The 18869-nt window shown below is 41.3% G+C and overlaps 2 protein-coding genes across 3 annotated transcripts; one reads left to right on the top strand and one right to left on the bottom strand.

Moving 5' to 3' along the window:
- Positions 1-895: 895 nt before the first annotated feature.
- ttc14 (tetratricopeptide repeat domain 14) lies at positions 896-6537 on the bottom strand. Of its 2 annotated transcripts, none has more exons than XM_012842248.3 (13): positions 6447-6537; positions 5787-5958; positions 5552-5679; positions 5273-5472; positions 5090-5174; positions 4856-4985; positions 4585-4740; positions 4400-4471; positions 4166-4285; positions 3943-4065; positions 3386-3503; positions 2589-2698; positions 896-2230 (listed from the first exon to the last, which is right to left on the bottom strand). In XM_012842248.3, the coding sequence occupies exons 2-13, from the start codon at positions 5918-5920 to the stop codon at positions 1333-1335; spliced, it is 2274 nt and encodes a 757-aa protein (XP_012697702.2). In that variant the 5' UTR covers positions 5921-5958; positions 6447-6537; the 3' UTR covers positions 896-1332. The 2 variants fall into 2 exon arrangements, with proteins under 2 accessions (XP_012697702.2, XP_012697701.2); XM_012842247.3 differs by having other exon boundaries at positions 6418-6513.
- A 1655-nt stretch (positions 6538-8192) lies between these two features.
- On the top strand, positions 8193-18557 carry LOC116222131 (mucin-5AC-like). Its single transcript, XM_031575094.2, has 4 exons — positions 8193-8258; positions 16258-17622; positions 17724-17809; positions 18077-18557. Exons 1-4 carry the CDS (start codon positions 8207-8209, stop codon positions 18149-18151), a joined length of 1578 nt encoding a protein of 525 aa, XP_031430954.1. The 5' UTR covers positions 8193-8206; the 3' UTR covers positions 18152-18557.
- Positions 18558-18869: the final 312 nt, after the last annotated feature.

Here is an 18869-nt window from a genome sequence, read left to right on the forward strand (position 1 = left end):
AAACAGTTTTCAGCTTTCAGTCAAAAGAGCTATGTTGGGTCTCTTTTTTGATTGAACGTGGAAGAAAATGTATAGCTATATCCACCTGATTGTAAACAACATGAAGGACATTCAGGCGACCACAGTATTAAAACATATAAAGTAAGGCAACATCTCAGGGAAAATCCATGGTGCCTAAAAAAAGCCATCAATTCAAAATGAATGTGATGTTTTGATGGACATGTAGCATAGACAGCCTGCCAGATATTTAACCAAATGATGTACAAACATGCAGAAGTTAATCTAATAAACCAGCGGGGAAGAGGAATGTCAGCACACGTGTCACAAGGGAATGTAGGCTTCTAATTCAATTACAGCTGGTGCCAGAAAGTGGTTTATAAGTATGTCATGGTGACATGCTTATAGCCAGGGGTACCTAACAGCCCAATGTGTTTTGCTTTGAAGTGTTAAATTGAAAGATACGGTCAGGGCAGACAAAATGGTGCAACATAAAGGCAAGACTGGAAGATGTTTGTGTCATTAATTTTTGACAGGCGATATAGTATCTTTCTGCCTACATGCCTGCAGTGACAGCATCGTGTAAAACTCACAAGCATACTGGAGCACACTACCTTGGGATCGTAATGCCTAGCCAGCATGAAAAACCCTGGCAATGTTTTTTTTGGTAAACACGTGCATTTTGGCTTATAGGGCTCATCAAAAGCCTACACCGCAACAGGAACATGAGATTAGTGGAAAGATACCAAAAGGATTCTTATCTACACCTATGGCCAGATTGCTGCCAAGATAAGAATGCTACCCTGCATACACCCTGCCCAGAAATCATCATTTACTGGTTAACTAATGTGTCAATCCTGTGCCTAAGTAATTCAAGAAATCCACACAAACATAGAGGGACTCTCAAATGGCTTTATTGATCCAAACCATATATCTATGTATCATGTATGTATACAACAACATGAAATTCTAAAGCTGTCAGATGATACAGTGGCACTTGGCACATATACAGCGGTTTTTGTGCATGAGTGTGTATTATCCTTTAACCAGAAACTGTGAAATTACAAGCTAGCAGACAACACATACCATTGATGATGATCATATGAATGACCTAATTATAAGGTCATAAAACAATTTCATGAAACAGAATTTGCAAATTCAATCTAACAGTCAAAGATTATTTTAAGGCATTGTGCTTTGCATTTAAAGATGTGTTGTTGTTACATACTGACACTGAGAAACACAAGCTGTGGAGCTTTAACCCACTACGTCCCTAAGGTTTGTTCCCTCTTCCCATAAGACTTACGACAGCTGACACCAATGAAAACTCGGCATTCATTTTTTGTGTTTGACACTTTTCTCCTTTTCAAACTGGGCGATCTGACTGAAAATAGACTGCAGGTTGGAAGGCAGATCTTTCTTTGGGCCTCCCTCTGAGCTTCTCCTACCATTCTGGGAGAGGTCCTCTTGACCGTTATCTTCTGATCGCATTCGTTCCCTTTTCTCGCTCTTCTCAGAGCGGTCGTGTCGGCACAAGACATCCACATGCACAGGTGCAGGAAATTCCCGAGACTGCCGATCAGACTTACGGGCATACTCCGAGCTGGCTGCCGAGGAGGAGGAGTACTTCCTGTGGCCAGGGCCCTCGGGGCCACTGCGTGCAGGGTCCCGTCTGCTACTGGGCCCCGCCTCTGGTCTCCCGTGGTCGCCAGAGGGCCCTTGCTCTCGGCCATTGAGATCACCGTCTTTCGACTTTGATCCTGATGGCCTGTCACGACGGGGCTCCCTCACCTTGGCGGGCTCGGTGGGGCCGGATTCAAATGGGTCGTCCTCAAACCTACCTCTGCTGTCATCCAGGACATCCACAGTGGACGACGAACCCAACGAGAGGGACCTCTTCGCTTTAGCCTGGGGGAAATCATCCTCAAATATCCCAGACACTGGGTGCTTCAGGTTCATGAATGAGGAGGTGGTGTTGGCTGGTGCTGGGTACCACTCCTCCTCATCATCATCATCTCCCTCTTTTTCTCTCCCTTCCTCGTCTGAGAGACGGCCACGGCGTGAAGACGAGGTTCTCCTGTGGCGTTTTTTCTCGCTGTGAGACGAACGCCTGCGCTTTTGTTTCTTTTTCTTGGATTTTCTCCGGGCAGAGGAGGATGAGGAAGAACTTGAGGAAGAGGAGCTGGAAGACGTAGATGAAGAGGAGGAAGACCTCTTTCTTTTACGTTTCATCCTGGAGAAAGAAAAACACTACTGAAATAGGCCAGAGATTTCACATTTCTCATGTAACTGCAATTCAACAGAATCAAATATTGATCTTTTCTTTTCATATTCCAGCACAGGGGCAAAACTCCATGAAGGGATGGCAGCTCATGAAGCATCACAGGGTCAAAATGCCCCCATTAGATGAGGCTGTCCACACTGGACACTTTTAAAACAGAATTTCTTAAATAAAAATAAAAACACACACATCAGCCTTCCTGTAATTATGCTCCCCGGCTTTTGAATTGTGGAAATATGGCATTCCAACCAGTCCGGTCAAGGAGACTGGACCATTGCAAAGTCCCATATTGAATTTGTGTGTGGTTTACCTTTTCTCCTCTTTTAAGATCTTACGCAATTTTTCTGCACTTGTCTCCACATCCTTATTCTTTTCCAGCTCCTTTGCTGCTGCTTCTTCTTCTTTCAGTTTAAGCGATTTCTTTAAAGCAATCAATTATTCCGGGAATATTGCAACCATTTTCCATTGGCATACAGAGGACAGCAGAAAGACATGCATTTAAAATTCCATTGGTTAAACACGCATACCATGGTTATTTTTTCATTGTAAAAGCGGGTAAATTTAGCACATACATGTGTTTACCGTGTCAAAGAGGATATTGAGGGTATGTGGGGAAAGGATATTTGCACAGAAAAACAAATAATAATTATTAAGATAATAAACATAAGATAAGAAGTTTGCAATCATTACACAAAAACAGAGGAGGCAGTTACCACAGGAAGGCACAGGAGTCAGTCAGCACACAAACCAGGAAATACGTCAGCATAGTCAGAGTTGGTTGTCCAGAGATGGCATCCACCAAGCAATCAGGGGTCAAGGTCCCATATCAAAAAGGCACATTCACAACAAACAATACTTCATCAGTACTACTGGACACCTTTTACGGTAATATCATATGGCATATCTGACAAACTACATTTGTTTCCATATATCTCTATTGTGTATTTAGTAGGGAGTTGTGTATGGCATCCCATAGAAAGAAACAGTGCTTTGCCAACATACTCTTAATGAATGCCTCTAAACTGCTTAAGCACTTACTGGAGGTTGAGTTTAAAACACTGGCAGACACCCTTGCTGTTCTGGAGGGCCTGATATACTCTGGCTCACCTGGATGCGCATCTGAAGTTTCTTGAAGGCTTCGTTAGCATCCTGGAAGTGCTCATCCAGTGCCAAGGCCTTCTTGTACAGTCCCTCTGCAGAGACGAGTTTCTCCTCTTCCTCCAGTCTAGTACAGACAAGCACAGCCGATCTTACCACAGTGTTTCTCGAAACTGTTCAGCGAGTCTACAAACACTTTTGTTTTGTTGTAAATATTGTTCTGCTTGGCCACAGTCATCACAACTATAAAGTGAGTCTTAAAATGTGTGTGGGGCTCTCAAAGACTAGGTTTAAGGAATGCCACCCCAAGATGCTGTACGCAATCCTCTCTAACAATAGATGGGTATATTTATATTTAGCAGTGCTTAGAGCAGAACACTACTTTCAGTGGACTTTCTGCTACAGTCATTCTGAACCATGTTTTGTACATTGTGAGGCTTAGAGCCTTGGCTAAAATATGCAAGTCATGCTCTAAGGTCTGGCAGGTGGTGACTGGAGGTATAATTCAGTTTGACTGGTTGTGTATGTCATGGAGTCATTCACACTCCCGTAAAACTGGCACTTACTGGCCTCCACGTTCTACCAGGGTTTGACAGAGGTACTTCTTTGCATTCCTGTGTGTTGGGGAGCTCTCCAGGGCTATTTCAAAGTCACTAATGGCCTTCACCAAGCTTCCTTTAGTTGCATATCTTGGGAAAAAGACATCACCATCACTAGCACGCATAACCCATTATAATAATCTACAAAATTCTGAGAAATACGGTCACATTCTTTAGCTCAGATACTCACAGCGCACCCCTGGCAACGAGAGCTTCCACATTGTTGGTGTCTATTTCCAGAGCTTTGTTGTACTCGTTCATTGCTTCAACATGGCGGCCAGATTTGAAGTGATCAACCCCGGCCTTTACGCTGAAAATAATAATTTGATTCATTCAGAAAAAGTTTCTCCAATCATGAGTGAAATAAACATAAAGTAAAATAAAGTCACTACTTGTTGTAAGAGATCAAACAATATTTGCAAACCATTTAAGAGCCCATGATGCAGACTGCGTCTTCCTAATATTTGCTGCAAAATCCTCTTCCTGAAAATGTTTGCTGCGGAGGAAATACATGTGCTGGTATTATTTAAGTAAACAAAAAGTGCTGGTATTATTTAGATCTTTAAATATTTTCTGTGTGGATAAGGACGACAACAAAAACGTTCTTACCTCTGTAGTCCCCTCATCATCGAACAACACTGTGTCTCACTGACTCCCAGCTTTGCAAGAAGGACGTCCACATTGGATGGGTTAGAAAATCCTAGGGTACTTTCCAAGACTCTCTCGTAGGTTTCACTACTGTCACGGACAACCCTGTCACCACGGCTACATGAAGGACAGGCAAATTACATAAAAACTTGCATTTCAGCATTTCACATTTCAGCACACAGGAGTTAACCTTCATATCCAAACAAGCAGGATGTTTAGTTGACTAACTTACCAGTAGTGAATAGGAAGATCCTCTCGGGAAGTAACACCAAGTTTAAGACTGCTTAGACTTGAAGTAACAGATGAGGGGTGCAGTGAGATCGTCAATTTCCCATGATACCGGTCAACATCTTTTAGTCCCGCTAAAATGTTGCAACAATCCACACAAACATTGTAGCATGTTAAAGCAAATATTGACATATAACGTTTATGTGACTTAAAAAGAAATACATGTCAAATAGCATACCTCTTATCAAATCTCCAACTTGATAATAAGAAAGAGGGTCATCATGATTCCCATTGGATGGGACATCCCTTATGGGACAAAGGGCCTGTGGGAGGTGAAATCTGTTATGAGCCACATACGTATGGGAGAAAACCACATCCCCAACCACACAAACCACATCCCCAACAAGCCAAATAAACATACTGTTAGCTCCAGGTCCTCAATGTCCCTCTCAATTTCACCGTAAGTACATATTAGGGTGATAAAGAACCCAAAGTCTCTGATGGAGTTGATCCGTCCAATTATGACATCCCCACGTTCTACATCCCTGAAGAATATGTCCCTCCTTTCTTCAAAGGGAACGTCCATAAACTGTTCCAGAGGGGGCATGATAGCATAGGGTTCTGTAAATATAGAACAGTTGCATTAAATACAAAGCCACACAACTCTACTTTACAAAGGGGAGAAGAGATGGAGTCTTACCACAGGATTCTTCCTGCCATTGATGTTCCACTGGCTCTGCTGTTTTCCACAAAGGGGCAAATAACAAGTCTGCTTTCCTTGAAATGAACTGTTCCACAATGGTGGAGCTGTTTGCATCTGCTACTTTTCTGCAAATTGTGTTCACAAAAGGAAAACCTTAATTTAACCTGTTGACCACAATTACAAGTGTATTTTTCAATTGATTTTTATAAAAATGAATCTATTTACCACATACCTCTCACAGACTCCTTTGGCAAGGTCAGATGCAATTGCAGTGAAGTCAGGATTTTCATTTTGTTCACATGTCATAAGGGAGAGTAAACTTTCCCCATGGTAGGATAGAGACTGCCTCAACAAGTCTCTGTCCATGGTCAACCAGCTTTCCCTGTGGCTGATCTAAACATATTCTGCGAGAGACATAAGCACCAAGTGACGATAACAGTTAACGTTAACACAATAAGCAACCAGGTGAAGGCACGAGCAGTGCATCGGACAGCGTGTAACGTTAACTGTAAACGTGTTTACTCTTGCTGCTGGTTAGTTCAACATAGCTTCTCTAAAGACTAGCTAACGTAGTTACTTCTCAGCTAAACTGCTTCTGTAATCATATACATATATATCAGTGGTATGAGATTAGTTATTAAAACACCTGGCCATATCAATCTACGTAATTAATGACGCTAGGTCTACGTCCCACAGAACTTCCCATATAGCTAGCCAACCTTGCTAGCTACCCTGCAAACGTTGCATACGTCGCTTGGTAGTATGCTCTTTATACAAAAAAGGTGACCACAAACATGAAATTAGATAAGTAAAATGCTAATTATTTGTGTTTCGAGCGTATTCGGTTTTGCTGAATTGCTTACAGGTTCAAATCCGTTCTTAATACACCTACGTTACAGATTTAGATCTTGGATTTTTGCCGTCGCGGTGTGGCGGAAGTAGTATGAAACCAGCGTTACAGTTTTTTGGGTTCTGAAGGAAACATGGAAAAACAATCCAAAAGGTCATTCAACCACCAATTTATTTTTTTGGAGTGAATGGCATTCCATGCAAGTTTAGGGAATTTACTGAATGATCTTTAATGGAACCAATGCTACTTCTCAGCTTTTGAAAGATTGTTGGCTTTTCCATCGACAGAGGTCTGTGTGACATATGAACGGATGAACTTGACATATCCGATACGCCTCAAATTTAAGCTAGCCAACTTGAAAGCTACTGCAGGTTCTGTAGTCAAAAGCCAAAATGGAAAGGGATATCTGAAGATGTTGAAAATAAAATGTTGAAACCATGGATGTGAAGGGCTGGAGCCAACAGTAAATATTATCTCTGATGTAATCATGCAGAATGATCGATTAGCATACCGTCTCATTACAATGAGGGTACTCTGGAGCCCTGGAAGTAGTAAAACTGGAAATTGTTGTCAAGTTCAAGTATTTAGTTGTCAGACGCACAGAAAAACAGAGTCAGACTGGGCACTGAAATTCTTAGGACAAGACACCGCACAACAAACTACCATAGCATAACATAAATAACATAACATAACATATAAGTACTGCGAACATAGATTACACATATAATAAACATATAATAAATCTACAAAATAAATATACATATGTCTTAACTTCATTGAGCGTTACAGGACATATTATTTCATAACACATAACAACAATAACCCATGCTGTCTATGAAATGTTCTATTTTGTCAGAAGAAATGCAGACCAACTTTTTCTAATAATGAATTCTTGAATATGGCCTGGAGGATACTGACCTTCTAAACACTGCCAACTAAGCAGACCTGTTTACCACAGTGGATATTGTGTTTTGACATTATTTCAGAAACTGGACTAAGACTGTAATGAGTGTAATCCATTTATGAATTATGGAAAGGACCGATAAAAGGCACTGGGAGCATGTCTAAGGGGGAAAACTATTATTTTGGCGTGTTTAAATATCTTAAACTTAAGTTTGTCTTAAAATTGTAATTTGTAATGGTGATTAAACCTGACTGGTACTATCAGCAACAATTAATAGTAACAAAAACCTTTGAGCCAATCAGAACGGACATTCCACTAACATGATAAATGTAAGAATGAATAGTTGATGCTGTCTATACTTTTCAAGATCAGTCTAAACACTTCACTTCCCTGTAGGAAGTCTTGTCAGGAGGTAAGAAGAGAGATAATAAGAATTAGTTGTGTTTGGATACAATTTCAGAGATCATGAATGAGGTGATTTGGACCAGAAGCACTGGGCTTGTTATCCTTCCCTTCACAATAGATCTCTTATAGTCACACAGACTTGTGTCTTTGGTTTTCTGTCTCATCTCATCCAGACCATTGTGTTGAATCTTGGGCTGCTGGAAATATGCTCCAGTCTCTACCATGTGATGAATTCCAACAATTCCAATAATTCCACACGTTATGCTTTTGTCAAGATAGCTTTTTAAAAAAAATGACCTTTAAGCTAATTTACAGGTGAATTAATCACTTCACTTGAAAGATATAGATCTGTCATATAACCTGCTCTGTAGCATTCTGTTGCATTTTATGTTTTAAAGCAGAATTCACCAACATTGTACTGTAACACCTCCTCACAAAGGCAGGTTATGAGTGTTTCGAGTACTGAGAACCAGGTATAAACATCAGCAGCAGAATGACTCATCTGATGTTTCTGGTCTACTTGTTCACATCAAGTGCTTCATTCTGTAAGTGATACAAACTAGAACTTTTTATGGTTATATAATTGCACTGTTTTACATTTAATAGATCTGTCATTATTGGGCAGCATTCAAACATTGTTTAGGACTACATTGTGTCTGTGTCTTGTATATGGTCGACATAGTGTCAGCTAATTAAGACATCTTCATTTTATTGATCAGCATTTGCTTGTAATTTTTTCATTAAGCTAGTTCATAGTTTTTTTTATACCTGAGCAAAAAGCATGTGTGTGTTATCTCAAGTGAATCTTGAAGAGGTATCTGAAAAATATTGGATTGTCTCAGTATCTTGGTATTATGAATTACTTTATTGCTGTTAATGTTCATCTTACAAAGTATCAAAATTCTGTATTGGCTTTAGCACAAAATAAAAACCAAGGTATGTTTGCATATTTCAAGGTATGTAGTGCATTAGGCCTATGTTTCTTCCTCAGTTGTTGAGGCACAATCCCTTGCTAACACATTCTAAAATTAGCCAGCTTGTTAAAACCCCCAGACCATCTAGTTACATGTTCATACCATAACAGCAATTATTTTGTGCAAATTACAAATGCTTACTCATGCAAAAGTTGCATGTGTTGTTGATCAAAAAGTATTAAATTGCTTCTTTGTTTAATAGTTTAATCCCATAACATAGGGATCTAGTCACTGTGACATGACATGTAAAATGGTTGAACCAGTCATGATAATTTGACAAACGTACTATATGTTTCAGTGACATGGTATTTTTTTTATGCTCTGCCAAATTGATAAACTACCAGGAGTACTCAATTAGAAACCCAAAAGGTTCACTCGCCAAATTTCCATACAGTCCAGGGTCCGGAACAGTGACGGTCAAAATCCAAAAACATAGCTCCAACAAAAATGTTCGAAATATGCACAAAAGGTGATGGTCTGGCCTTATTTGTGTGAAAGGTGACACCTTTTTTGTGCTTTAAACGACAGCAATTAAAATATTTTGTCCGAACCCCACCCGAGCCCCACTGAGTCAATGTCTCAACTGTTCATACTACTGACACATTTACGTACGTTTTTTATGAATAGCCTGCCTTTATTAAACTCGAGCATCAACAGATAAATGCACAGATAAATGCACTCGCTCACACAAACAAGCTCCGTTAAACGCACAAGCGCGCACAAGAGGGAGATAACCATATTGAAAATAAATTATTCACATTGCAAGAACGGAATAAAATAGCCTACACATTACACACGCTAGGCATCTGCTATGCCTAAATAAAACTCACGTTATATGCTTCACCAGAAGAGGCACAACAAACAAGTCTTACCATTGAAGATCATTTTTTTTCTTGAAAACTTTAAGTGCATGGCAACGTTCGTTATAAAACTATCTACATAGTCCAACCATCAATGTTTAATTCATGTTGTTGTGGAGAAAGAGGATGGCATCAATCATATTTCATTAAAGCTTCACTCTTCTTACATTGAACATATCAAACAGCCTCATTAGAATCCGCATCGACTATGATACCATCCAACAGAAATATCTCCATACAGTAAATATCCCCTCGTTAAGTATCGTTTTAAACTCTCCAGATGACAGTTTCTTTAAAAAAAAAAAAAAAACTTTAAGTGCACGGCAACGTTTGTTATAAAACTATCGAGGTTTAATCCATAGAATCCGCATTGACTACTAAGCAGAAATATCTCCATACAGATTTCCCCCTCGTTTCGTATTGTTTTAAACTCTCCAGATGACAGTTTCTTTTTAACTTCTTCCATGATGCCAGTTTTCCGCCTGTAATCGCGTTCTCACAGCTAGGACATAAACAAATTCCCGCACACAGGAAGAAGGCTGTTATCCTAAATGTTATTTATTTTATTCTCAAACACGAACTTCTGCATCATGTTAAGCAGACACGTTGACTTCACTACTTATTAAGATATTCAAATATGGAATGTTCAATTCCTTATCGCGCTGATGTGTCTGATCCCGACGCGAGCCCGAGTATAATTTCGAAATGTTTGGCCGAACCCGACTGGCAGCCAATGATGAGCTATTTGACCAGGCAAAACGTCTGTTCGACCACTACAACTGGGACATAGGAATAACGTTTGGTGCACAACTCCTATTTTCAGGGCCTGCTTTAGAGCAGAGATTGCTCAGGAGTCCGCAGTCTCTCAATTTTCCAAGATGCTGATTATGCTGATTAGCGACCCTTTTCCAAATTGAAACTCATTATGACCTTCCTGAGGAGCAGGAGAGGCTGAATGGTCTGGCTATCCTGTCCATTGAAAAAGCAAATCATGCATCACCACTTTTATGTTTGAAAGGCATCGTTTCGGCTTGCAGGTGTGCTGTGCTTTGCCTCTGGCTGTGCTCAGTCAGCTTGTCGGTCTTGACGTTCAGATGTTGTGCCTAAACTAGCTACATCATATTGTCTCGTCACATGATCAAATAGAGACTTGATATCGGACAACAACATACATATTACCCAGCAATCATCATTGTAAATAAGAACGTATTCATTTTATTGAATCGTTTTTTAATAGTTTCTATAGTTACATTTACATTTAGTCATTTAGCAGACGCTTTTATCCAAAGCGACTTACATATGTGCAACTTACAATGTATACCCATTTTACATTTACACTGATGGCACACTGCACATCAGGAGCAATTAGGGGTTCAGTGTCTTGCTCAAGGACGCTTCGACAGGGAATCGAACTAGCAACCTTCTGATTACTAAACGACTTCTCTACCTCCTGTACCACTGTACATAGTGTATGTAAGATAAGCATATCATTTTGTTCTAGATTGCTACTATTTTTCCCACAAATAATACCTACCATGATGGAGATAAGTTTGCATTTTCAAGTGCATATATAGCACTAGACACTCTCTATTATGTAATGCTACGTGCCTCTTAGACCCACAGGCCCAGGTGCGACTGCACCTCCTGCACCCCCTATAAGTACGTGTCTGGCTAGTGACAGCTGGGAGGAGGTAAATAAACAATTGACGACTTCTACACACAAAGATGTCGTGGGGTAGGTTTCTCTAAGCTTGTCTTCGACAAAAAAACGTTGCACCGCCTACTGTTCTGGCGGTGAATTGTTTTCAGCACCTTCAGAGAACCATAAACGAAAAAGAGTCTATCGTATCCGTCCGCCCGCCCAGTCCCCACAGGCAGCACAAATGCATACTTGTCAATCCACTCTTTCTTAAATTCTCGATTTTTGGAATCAACTTTTCGTTTAGAGCAAGCCATGATTTTTCGTTTGCTGAGAAACAGATACCGTTCACAAATCGATCTGCCCGCGTTGTTGCCATTGACACACACAACCTGCGTGACCCACAGAGCTCGCGGCAACATTGAGTGAGTGAGTTGTCATAGTGATGTTGTTATTACAGCTCCTGATTGGACCTCTGGATTGGACACGGAAGATAGAAACCACATCGAGTAGGAAAAAAATATATAACGCAAAATCACGCAGCAATGAAAACTTGTTTGGATCATGATTAAATTAGAATGTTGATTTTGACTTCGGTCCAAATTTGATTGCGTCTGGGTCCGGATCTGGACCGGAGTCCGCCTATTGAGTAGGCCCTACCCCTGAGCTAGACCATTGGATGCCTTTATGGACTCACAGCAGAATCTACTAAGTAATGAATATGACATGCTAGAGTTTCCATTGTGTATCCACAAGTTGTACATGCGGATCCCGTCCAGTGTCTTCTCTGTGATTTTCAGCATACTATCACACTGAGGGCCTCATTTACTAACATTGCGACCGGGAGAGAAACAATGTAAAAGCACAAAACAATCTGATCATACATGGACTGTTCTGAGAAATGCACTTACAGTTTTAAAAATGAGTCTCCACTTTCATCGATAAGAACACCTCAATACCAAACTGCTTGACCATCTCTGTGATGTAAGCTGTGAATTCTAAGAATTAATTCCACTACATGGAGTCGTCTCCTTGATAAATTCAAGTTCAAATAGTCATCTATGGCATTCCAATGCATGGTTACTCATAAATAATAGCATTAGAGTTTTTCCTGATAATTCTCCTCCTTATCAGAAGCACTCAGTGGCTACACACAATTAGTCAGAACGACTACTGATGAAAAGTCAATCCACAGGTTAGTGGTGTAATTTCACTCAGGAATGAAGATGAAATGTGGCCTTGGGGTTCAAATATTATTTTAGCTATATGTCAGCCTACTGGGAATGTATGGGGGAATGTAAGGGTGTGTTTCTGGGTTGCGGTGTTTAGCGTGCGGTGACATTTATTGATTGTGGTGGCATTTATGTGTTTGCTGTGATCTTGCATGTTCACTACATATTGCATGATCTTTTGTGCACCGTGTGAGTGGCATGGACTACCGTTTCCCACATAGACTTCCCATGAGCTGGCAAATCACCTAATCACTTCCACCTGGACTAATTACCTGGACTAATGATGAACTACCAATGAACGGGATCGAGGGGCAAGAGACGACTATAAAAGGAGGGAGCTGCAACCACACGGGGTGCCCGGCGGGGACCACGAGTCAACGGACGAACGGGTCAACGGACGAACGGGTCAACGGACGAACGGACGAACGGGTCAACAGACGAACGGGTCAACAACGAACCAACGAACGAACAAGCGAACAAGCTGCAACGTAGAAGCAGACGAGAGCACGCCATCATACCGGAGAACTCCGGTTGTTGGGTGATCCACGCTCATAAATCTCTGAGCGAAGGGACGTAAGCTTTTCTTTTATCTTGATACATATTCCATGGTTACTGTGTACGTGGCCTGCGGAGTGCTGATCCCTTGCCCTGGTTATCCGAGGTCTGCCGTTTGCCGTTTCCGGAACCGACGAAAACTACACTGCTGAACCATTGGAACCACGAGAAGCCAACGTTGTAGACAACTCAACGTTCACGATATCCGGCGCAAAGGAAAGTAAAACTTTCCCTCCCGATTCTATTACGTTGGATATTGTACTAATAGAGTTCTGATTACTTGTTGTACTGTGTTGTATGTGGAGGCCGCGACTGACGTCACTGGGGGAGTCCAGGGAATCCCGTCGGCTCGAGGGGGGCGTTGCCCACGACGATTACACCAAGCTATCCACATTGAACAGATCACGGCCCGGTTTTCTACAAAGGGTTCACGGTTTACGACAGCTCGCAACTGGACTATCTTGTGGAGATTGCTTGGATTTTAAGATGCTTTTAACACTTAAATTATAGTCAATGTTTTAATTCCAAATAAAGATATTTATATACGGCTCCCTTGTGGTACTTCTGTGTCCTGGGCATTCCGAAAAATCTAAAGAGGCGGCCATACGGCTGACATCTCCTTTTCTGGCGTAGTACGGCAGGATGCCCAGTGACATAGAAGACCACTCGGGCTAGCCCGATAGTTTTAATATTTTACCGAGCCGTGGGCCTCTTACTACGGCTTCACCCTTAACTAGGCCAGGGTTTTAAAGCACTCCCTGTAACAGCAAGAACGAGACAAGGCGCGTTATGGTCGGCGGGCCTGCGCACCTGACCTCCTTCCAGGTAAGCGGGTCCCATTAAGACATTCCCGACGACGATTACAAAGAACCTACGATGGCAGCGGAACCAGAACCACCACCAGGGCGAACCGCAAGCCAGAGTGGCACTGGTGCAAGCCAGAGGAGGACCTACTGGCCCCTGACCTTTTATGGATGTAGACTTGCACCTCCAAGAGAGCCCGAGCCCCCAGCAACCCCTGACGACCCTCTCTATGGGCCAGACAGCCCCGTCCAAGATGCGCCAGCCAGCGCCGATCCTGGGCTGTCCGGACCCCGGTTGCTGCCGCTCTCTAAGAGTATCAATGACTTACCACTCAGGTGATCGACCTGACCGGTATAGTCCATGCTAGTCGGGACGACTAGGTTTAAAGTGGGGGGGTAATTGTCAGCCTACTGGGAATGTATGGGGGAATGTAAGGGTGTGTTTCTGGGTTGCGGTGTTTAGCGTGCGGTGACATTTATTGATTGTGGTGGCATTTATGTGTTTGCTGTGATCTTGCATGTTCACTACATATTGCATGATCTTTTGTGCACCGTGTGAGTGGCATGGACTACCGTTTCCCACATAGACTTCCCATGAGCTGGCAAATCACCTAATCACTTCCACCTGGACTAATTACCTGGACTAATGATGAACTACCAATGAACGGGATCGAGGGGCAAGAGACGACTATAAAAGGAGGGAGCTGCAACCACACGGGGTGCCCGGCGGGGACCACGAGTCAACGGACGAACGGGTCAACGGACGAACGGGTCAACGGACGAACGGGTCAACAGACGAACGGGTCAACAACGAACCAACGAACGAACAAGCGAACAAGCTGCAACGTAGAAGCAGACGAGAGCACGCCATCATACCGGAGAACTCCGGTTGTTGGGTGATCCACGCTCATAAATCTCTGAGCGAAGGGACGTAAGCTTTTCTTTTATCTTGATACATATTCCATGGTTACTGTGTACGTGGCCTGCGGAGTGCTGATCCCTTGCCCTGGTTATCCGAGGTCTGCCGTTTGCCGTTTCCGGAACCGACGAAAACTACACTGCTGAACCATTGGAACCACGAGAAGCCAACGTTGTAGACAACTCAACGTTCACGATATCCGGCGCAAAGGAAAGTAAAACTTTCCCTCCCGATTCTATTACGTTGGATATTGTACTAATAGAGTTCTGATTACTTGTTGTACTGTGTTGTATGTGGAGGCCGCGACTGACGTCACTGGGGGAGTCCAGGGAATCCCGTCGGCTCGAGGGGGGCGTTGCCCACGACGATTACACCAAGCTATCCACATTGAACAGATCACGGCCCGGTTTTCTACAAAGGGTTCACGGTTTACGACAGCTCGCAACTGGACTATCTTGTGGAGATTGCTTGGATTTTAAGATGCTTTTAACACTTAAATTATAGTCAATGTTTTAATTCCAAATAAAGATATTTATATACGGCTCCCTTGTGGTACTTCTGTGTCCTGGGCATTCCGAAAAATCTAAAGAGGCGGCCATACGGCTGACATATACACAGAAAAAGATGTTAAATTCCTGGTGCTTTTAGTTGGGAACATCCCACAGTGGCCAAAGATCTCTCTGCCACATGCAAGTACTAAAAGTCAATAACCTACCCAAAGTAACATAATACAACACTGCAACCATCATGCCAATACTTAACAATATGTAATAACAACAGCAACGTCAAAGATAGACACTTCAAGATACACCTTGAGCATTACTGAGAGACTTCCCCAAAACAACCATGACCGAATGCCAGTCATAAAATGATACTTTAGGGTTACAATGCTTCCTGAACAACCAAAGTGGTTTTAGCAATCAGACAGTAATTCATTACCTCTTGGTTGCATTTACACCAGTTTACACTATGAGATACTGTAGCTATCCACTTTTACCTAGACCAGGACAGGACAAGTGTGAGTGAGTTTGGAGACAGCAGAGGGCATATCGGTATAACAGTAGAAATAAAAAGTTGCCTTCATCAACCATCCCAATGTTGAATCATAATAATAACCAAGAGGTCAGTTTAGCACTATTGGTACTATTATCAAATTGTTAAGCTGTCTTCCTTTGAAATACTGAGTTGCAGATATTTTAGCATCTTCCTGTTTTTCTATCTGATTTCTCATTTACTGTTTGAAAATGTTTCATCAAATATGTATGTCATGAATATTTTGATAAATAAACCTCAAAATCCAGTTGGCAAATGATATACATTTCATATTGCTGGAGTATAAAAATTCAAGACGGAGCTTTTGGCTTTGAATTTCTAACTTTATTGCTTGTCTGGTGTGCATAAATATAGATGAACACTGTTATCCCTGTTTGGTTTACTTTGTGTACTTATGTGTGAATTAAAAGAGTATTAGTTGATATTTGTTTAAAGGTAGGGACCTCTGTCATGCCCCCGTACATCAGAGTTTTCACATCTTTATCTCACAAACTACTTTTTGTTCACAGCATTCGCACAGTCAACCTCTATAACTTCTACAACCTCTATAACTTCTACGACTTCAAATATCTTTGCTATTGTTGAAGGGGAGGTTGGTTCAGGGGAGGTTGATTCAGGTGAACTTGTTGAGTCTCCAACAACTGCAAGTACACCTGAGTTAACTACTTCAACCACACGTTCAACAGCCACATCAAAAACGACTACACCAGTCACCCTTCCAGCATCAGCTGCATCAACCAGCACTGCCACCAGCATGCCTAAAACAGTTACACCAACAAATTCTCCAACAACTGGGATTACAAATGAAAGAACCACATCAACCTATCTTCCAACAAGCACAACTGAACATGCTACACCCTCAAGTATCCTTGAAACAAGTGCATCAACTCATGACCCAACCTTGAGTACAGCTATGACACCAACCAGCCCTCCTACAAGTTCAAGTACACCACATCATAGTACATCAACCAACCCCACCACCAGCGTAACTTCATTTGATCAAACCACATCAGAGCAATCTACACCAATCTACACCAGCATGCCTAAAACAGTTACACCAACACATTCTCCAACAACTGGGATTACAAATGAAAGAACCACATCAACCTATCTTCCAACAAGCACAACTGAACATGCTACAACCTCAAGTATCCTTGAAACAAGTACATCAACTTATGACCCAACCTTGAGTACAGCTATGAAACCAACCAGCCCTCCTACAAGTACACCACGTCATAGTACATCAACCAACCCCACCACCAGCGTAACTTCATTTGATCAAACCACATCAGAGCAATCTACACCAATCTACACCAGCATGCCTAAAACAGTTACACCAACACATTCTCCAACAACTGGGATTACAAATGAAAGAACCACATCAACCTATCTTCCAACAAGCACAACTGAACATGCTACAACCTCAAGTATCCTTGAAACAAGTACATCAACTTATGACCCAACCTCAAGTACAGCTATGAAACCAACAAGCCCTCCTACAAGTACACCTGAGACAACTATGTCATCAGCTGCATCAACCAGCACTGCCACCAGCATGCCTATAACAGTTACACCAACACATTCTCCAACAACTGGGATTACAAATGAAAGAACCACATCAACCTATCTTCCAACAAGCACAACTGAACATGCTACAACCTCAAGTATCCTTGAAACAAGTACATCAACTCATGACCCAACCTCAAGTACAGCTATGAAACCAACCAGCCCTCCTACAAGTACACCTGAGACAACTATGTCATCAGCTGCATCAACCAGCACTGCCACCAGCGGAACTTCATTTGATCAAACCACATCAGAGCAATCTACACCAAGAGGCCCATCCACTGCTGACCCAAATCCACCCCTTCTGAGTATGACTGCATATGCAAACAATTACTATACAGCTCATCATTTGATATAGTTCTGAAAAAGAAAAGTATTAATTTTTGTATTTTATTTCTGCTTTCAACAGATTTAACTACATTAGTCTATGGAAGTCTCATGTTGACATCTGAAGTTGAACTTAATGATGACACAGCTGTGATACTAATGAAAGAGGTGATGAATGAGCTTCAGTATTCAACTTCTATTCTATTTTTGAAGATATAATAGATTATAAATTAAAATTACTTTTGAGTTTTGTAAAATACCTGGAAATTAATGATTAAAACATTTTGATGTATACTTCTTTTTGGTATATGCCATTGGTGTAATGTGGTATGGGATCCATTTTGGAATATCTGTATAGTGTAGGCTAAGTTGTTATTGAGAGGAAAATGTTAATTTGGATAGTAAAAGTAATACATTTCTCTGTTTTTGTTTCAGTTTGAGAAGTACCTTCAAGCACAGGCGAACACCACTGTGAGGATTAAAGTGAATCGGGTGGAACAAGTTCCATGACGTACAAACTACAGCATAGCATCTTTTCTGCAACACATCTTTCTTTTACAGTGTTGAGGAGTAACTAGTTACATGTAATGTTTCGTAATTAAAGTACAGAGTAAATATAACTGTAATCTATTACATAAAATGGGTCATTAAATTACTAATCAGAATGTTGGTGTTGGTATTAAAATAGTAAATTGCTTATTACATTTTAACAGGGTAACTAGTAAACTATAACTTATTACATTTTAAAAGTAACCTTTCCAACTTTGACAGGCGGCTTAGTGAGGAAGTGTGAAGGCAAAGTGGAGCAGAGGGCTGAATGTTACCCAAGGCATATTAATTACTACATTACTGAAGTACCATGCAAACTGCCACTTCAAGTTTTAGTGTGAAATAGACACAGGATTAAATGTATTGACCACAAAGTCACTGTTTAATGTCATCATTACTAATGCTGCTTTGATGTTGCAGTTTGAAATCATATATATATTCCCAACTGTTAGCAGGGGTTTCTACATTGATTTTGTAAAATTTCTGTATCTCTTCGGTTAATACATGGGAAGAATTTTTTTTGCCTGAAAGTTAGTAACACACATCTGCCAGGCCTCTTTCTTTCACATACAATTGAGGTCTCACGCCAATTTACCTAGCTATAACAGTTAACTTAGCTTAACAGTTGGTAGTTGCTAGTGTGTGTAATATGATCTCATTTTAATATGAAGTGAATATA

This window comes from Clupea harengus, chromosome 10 (genome assembly GCF_900700415.2).
Source record: "Clupea harengus chromosome 10, Ch_v2.0.2, whole genome shotgun sequence".
NCBI lineage: Eukaryota > Metazoa > Chordata > Actinopteri > Clupeiformes > Clupeidae > Clupea > Clupea harengus.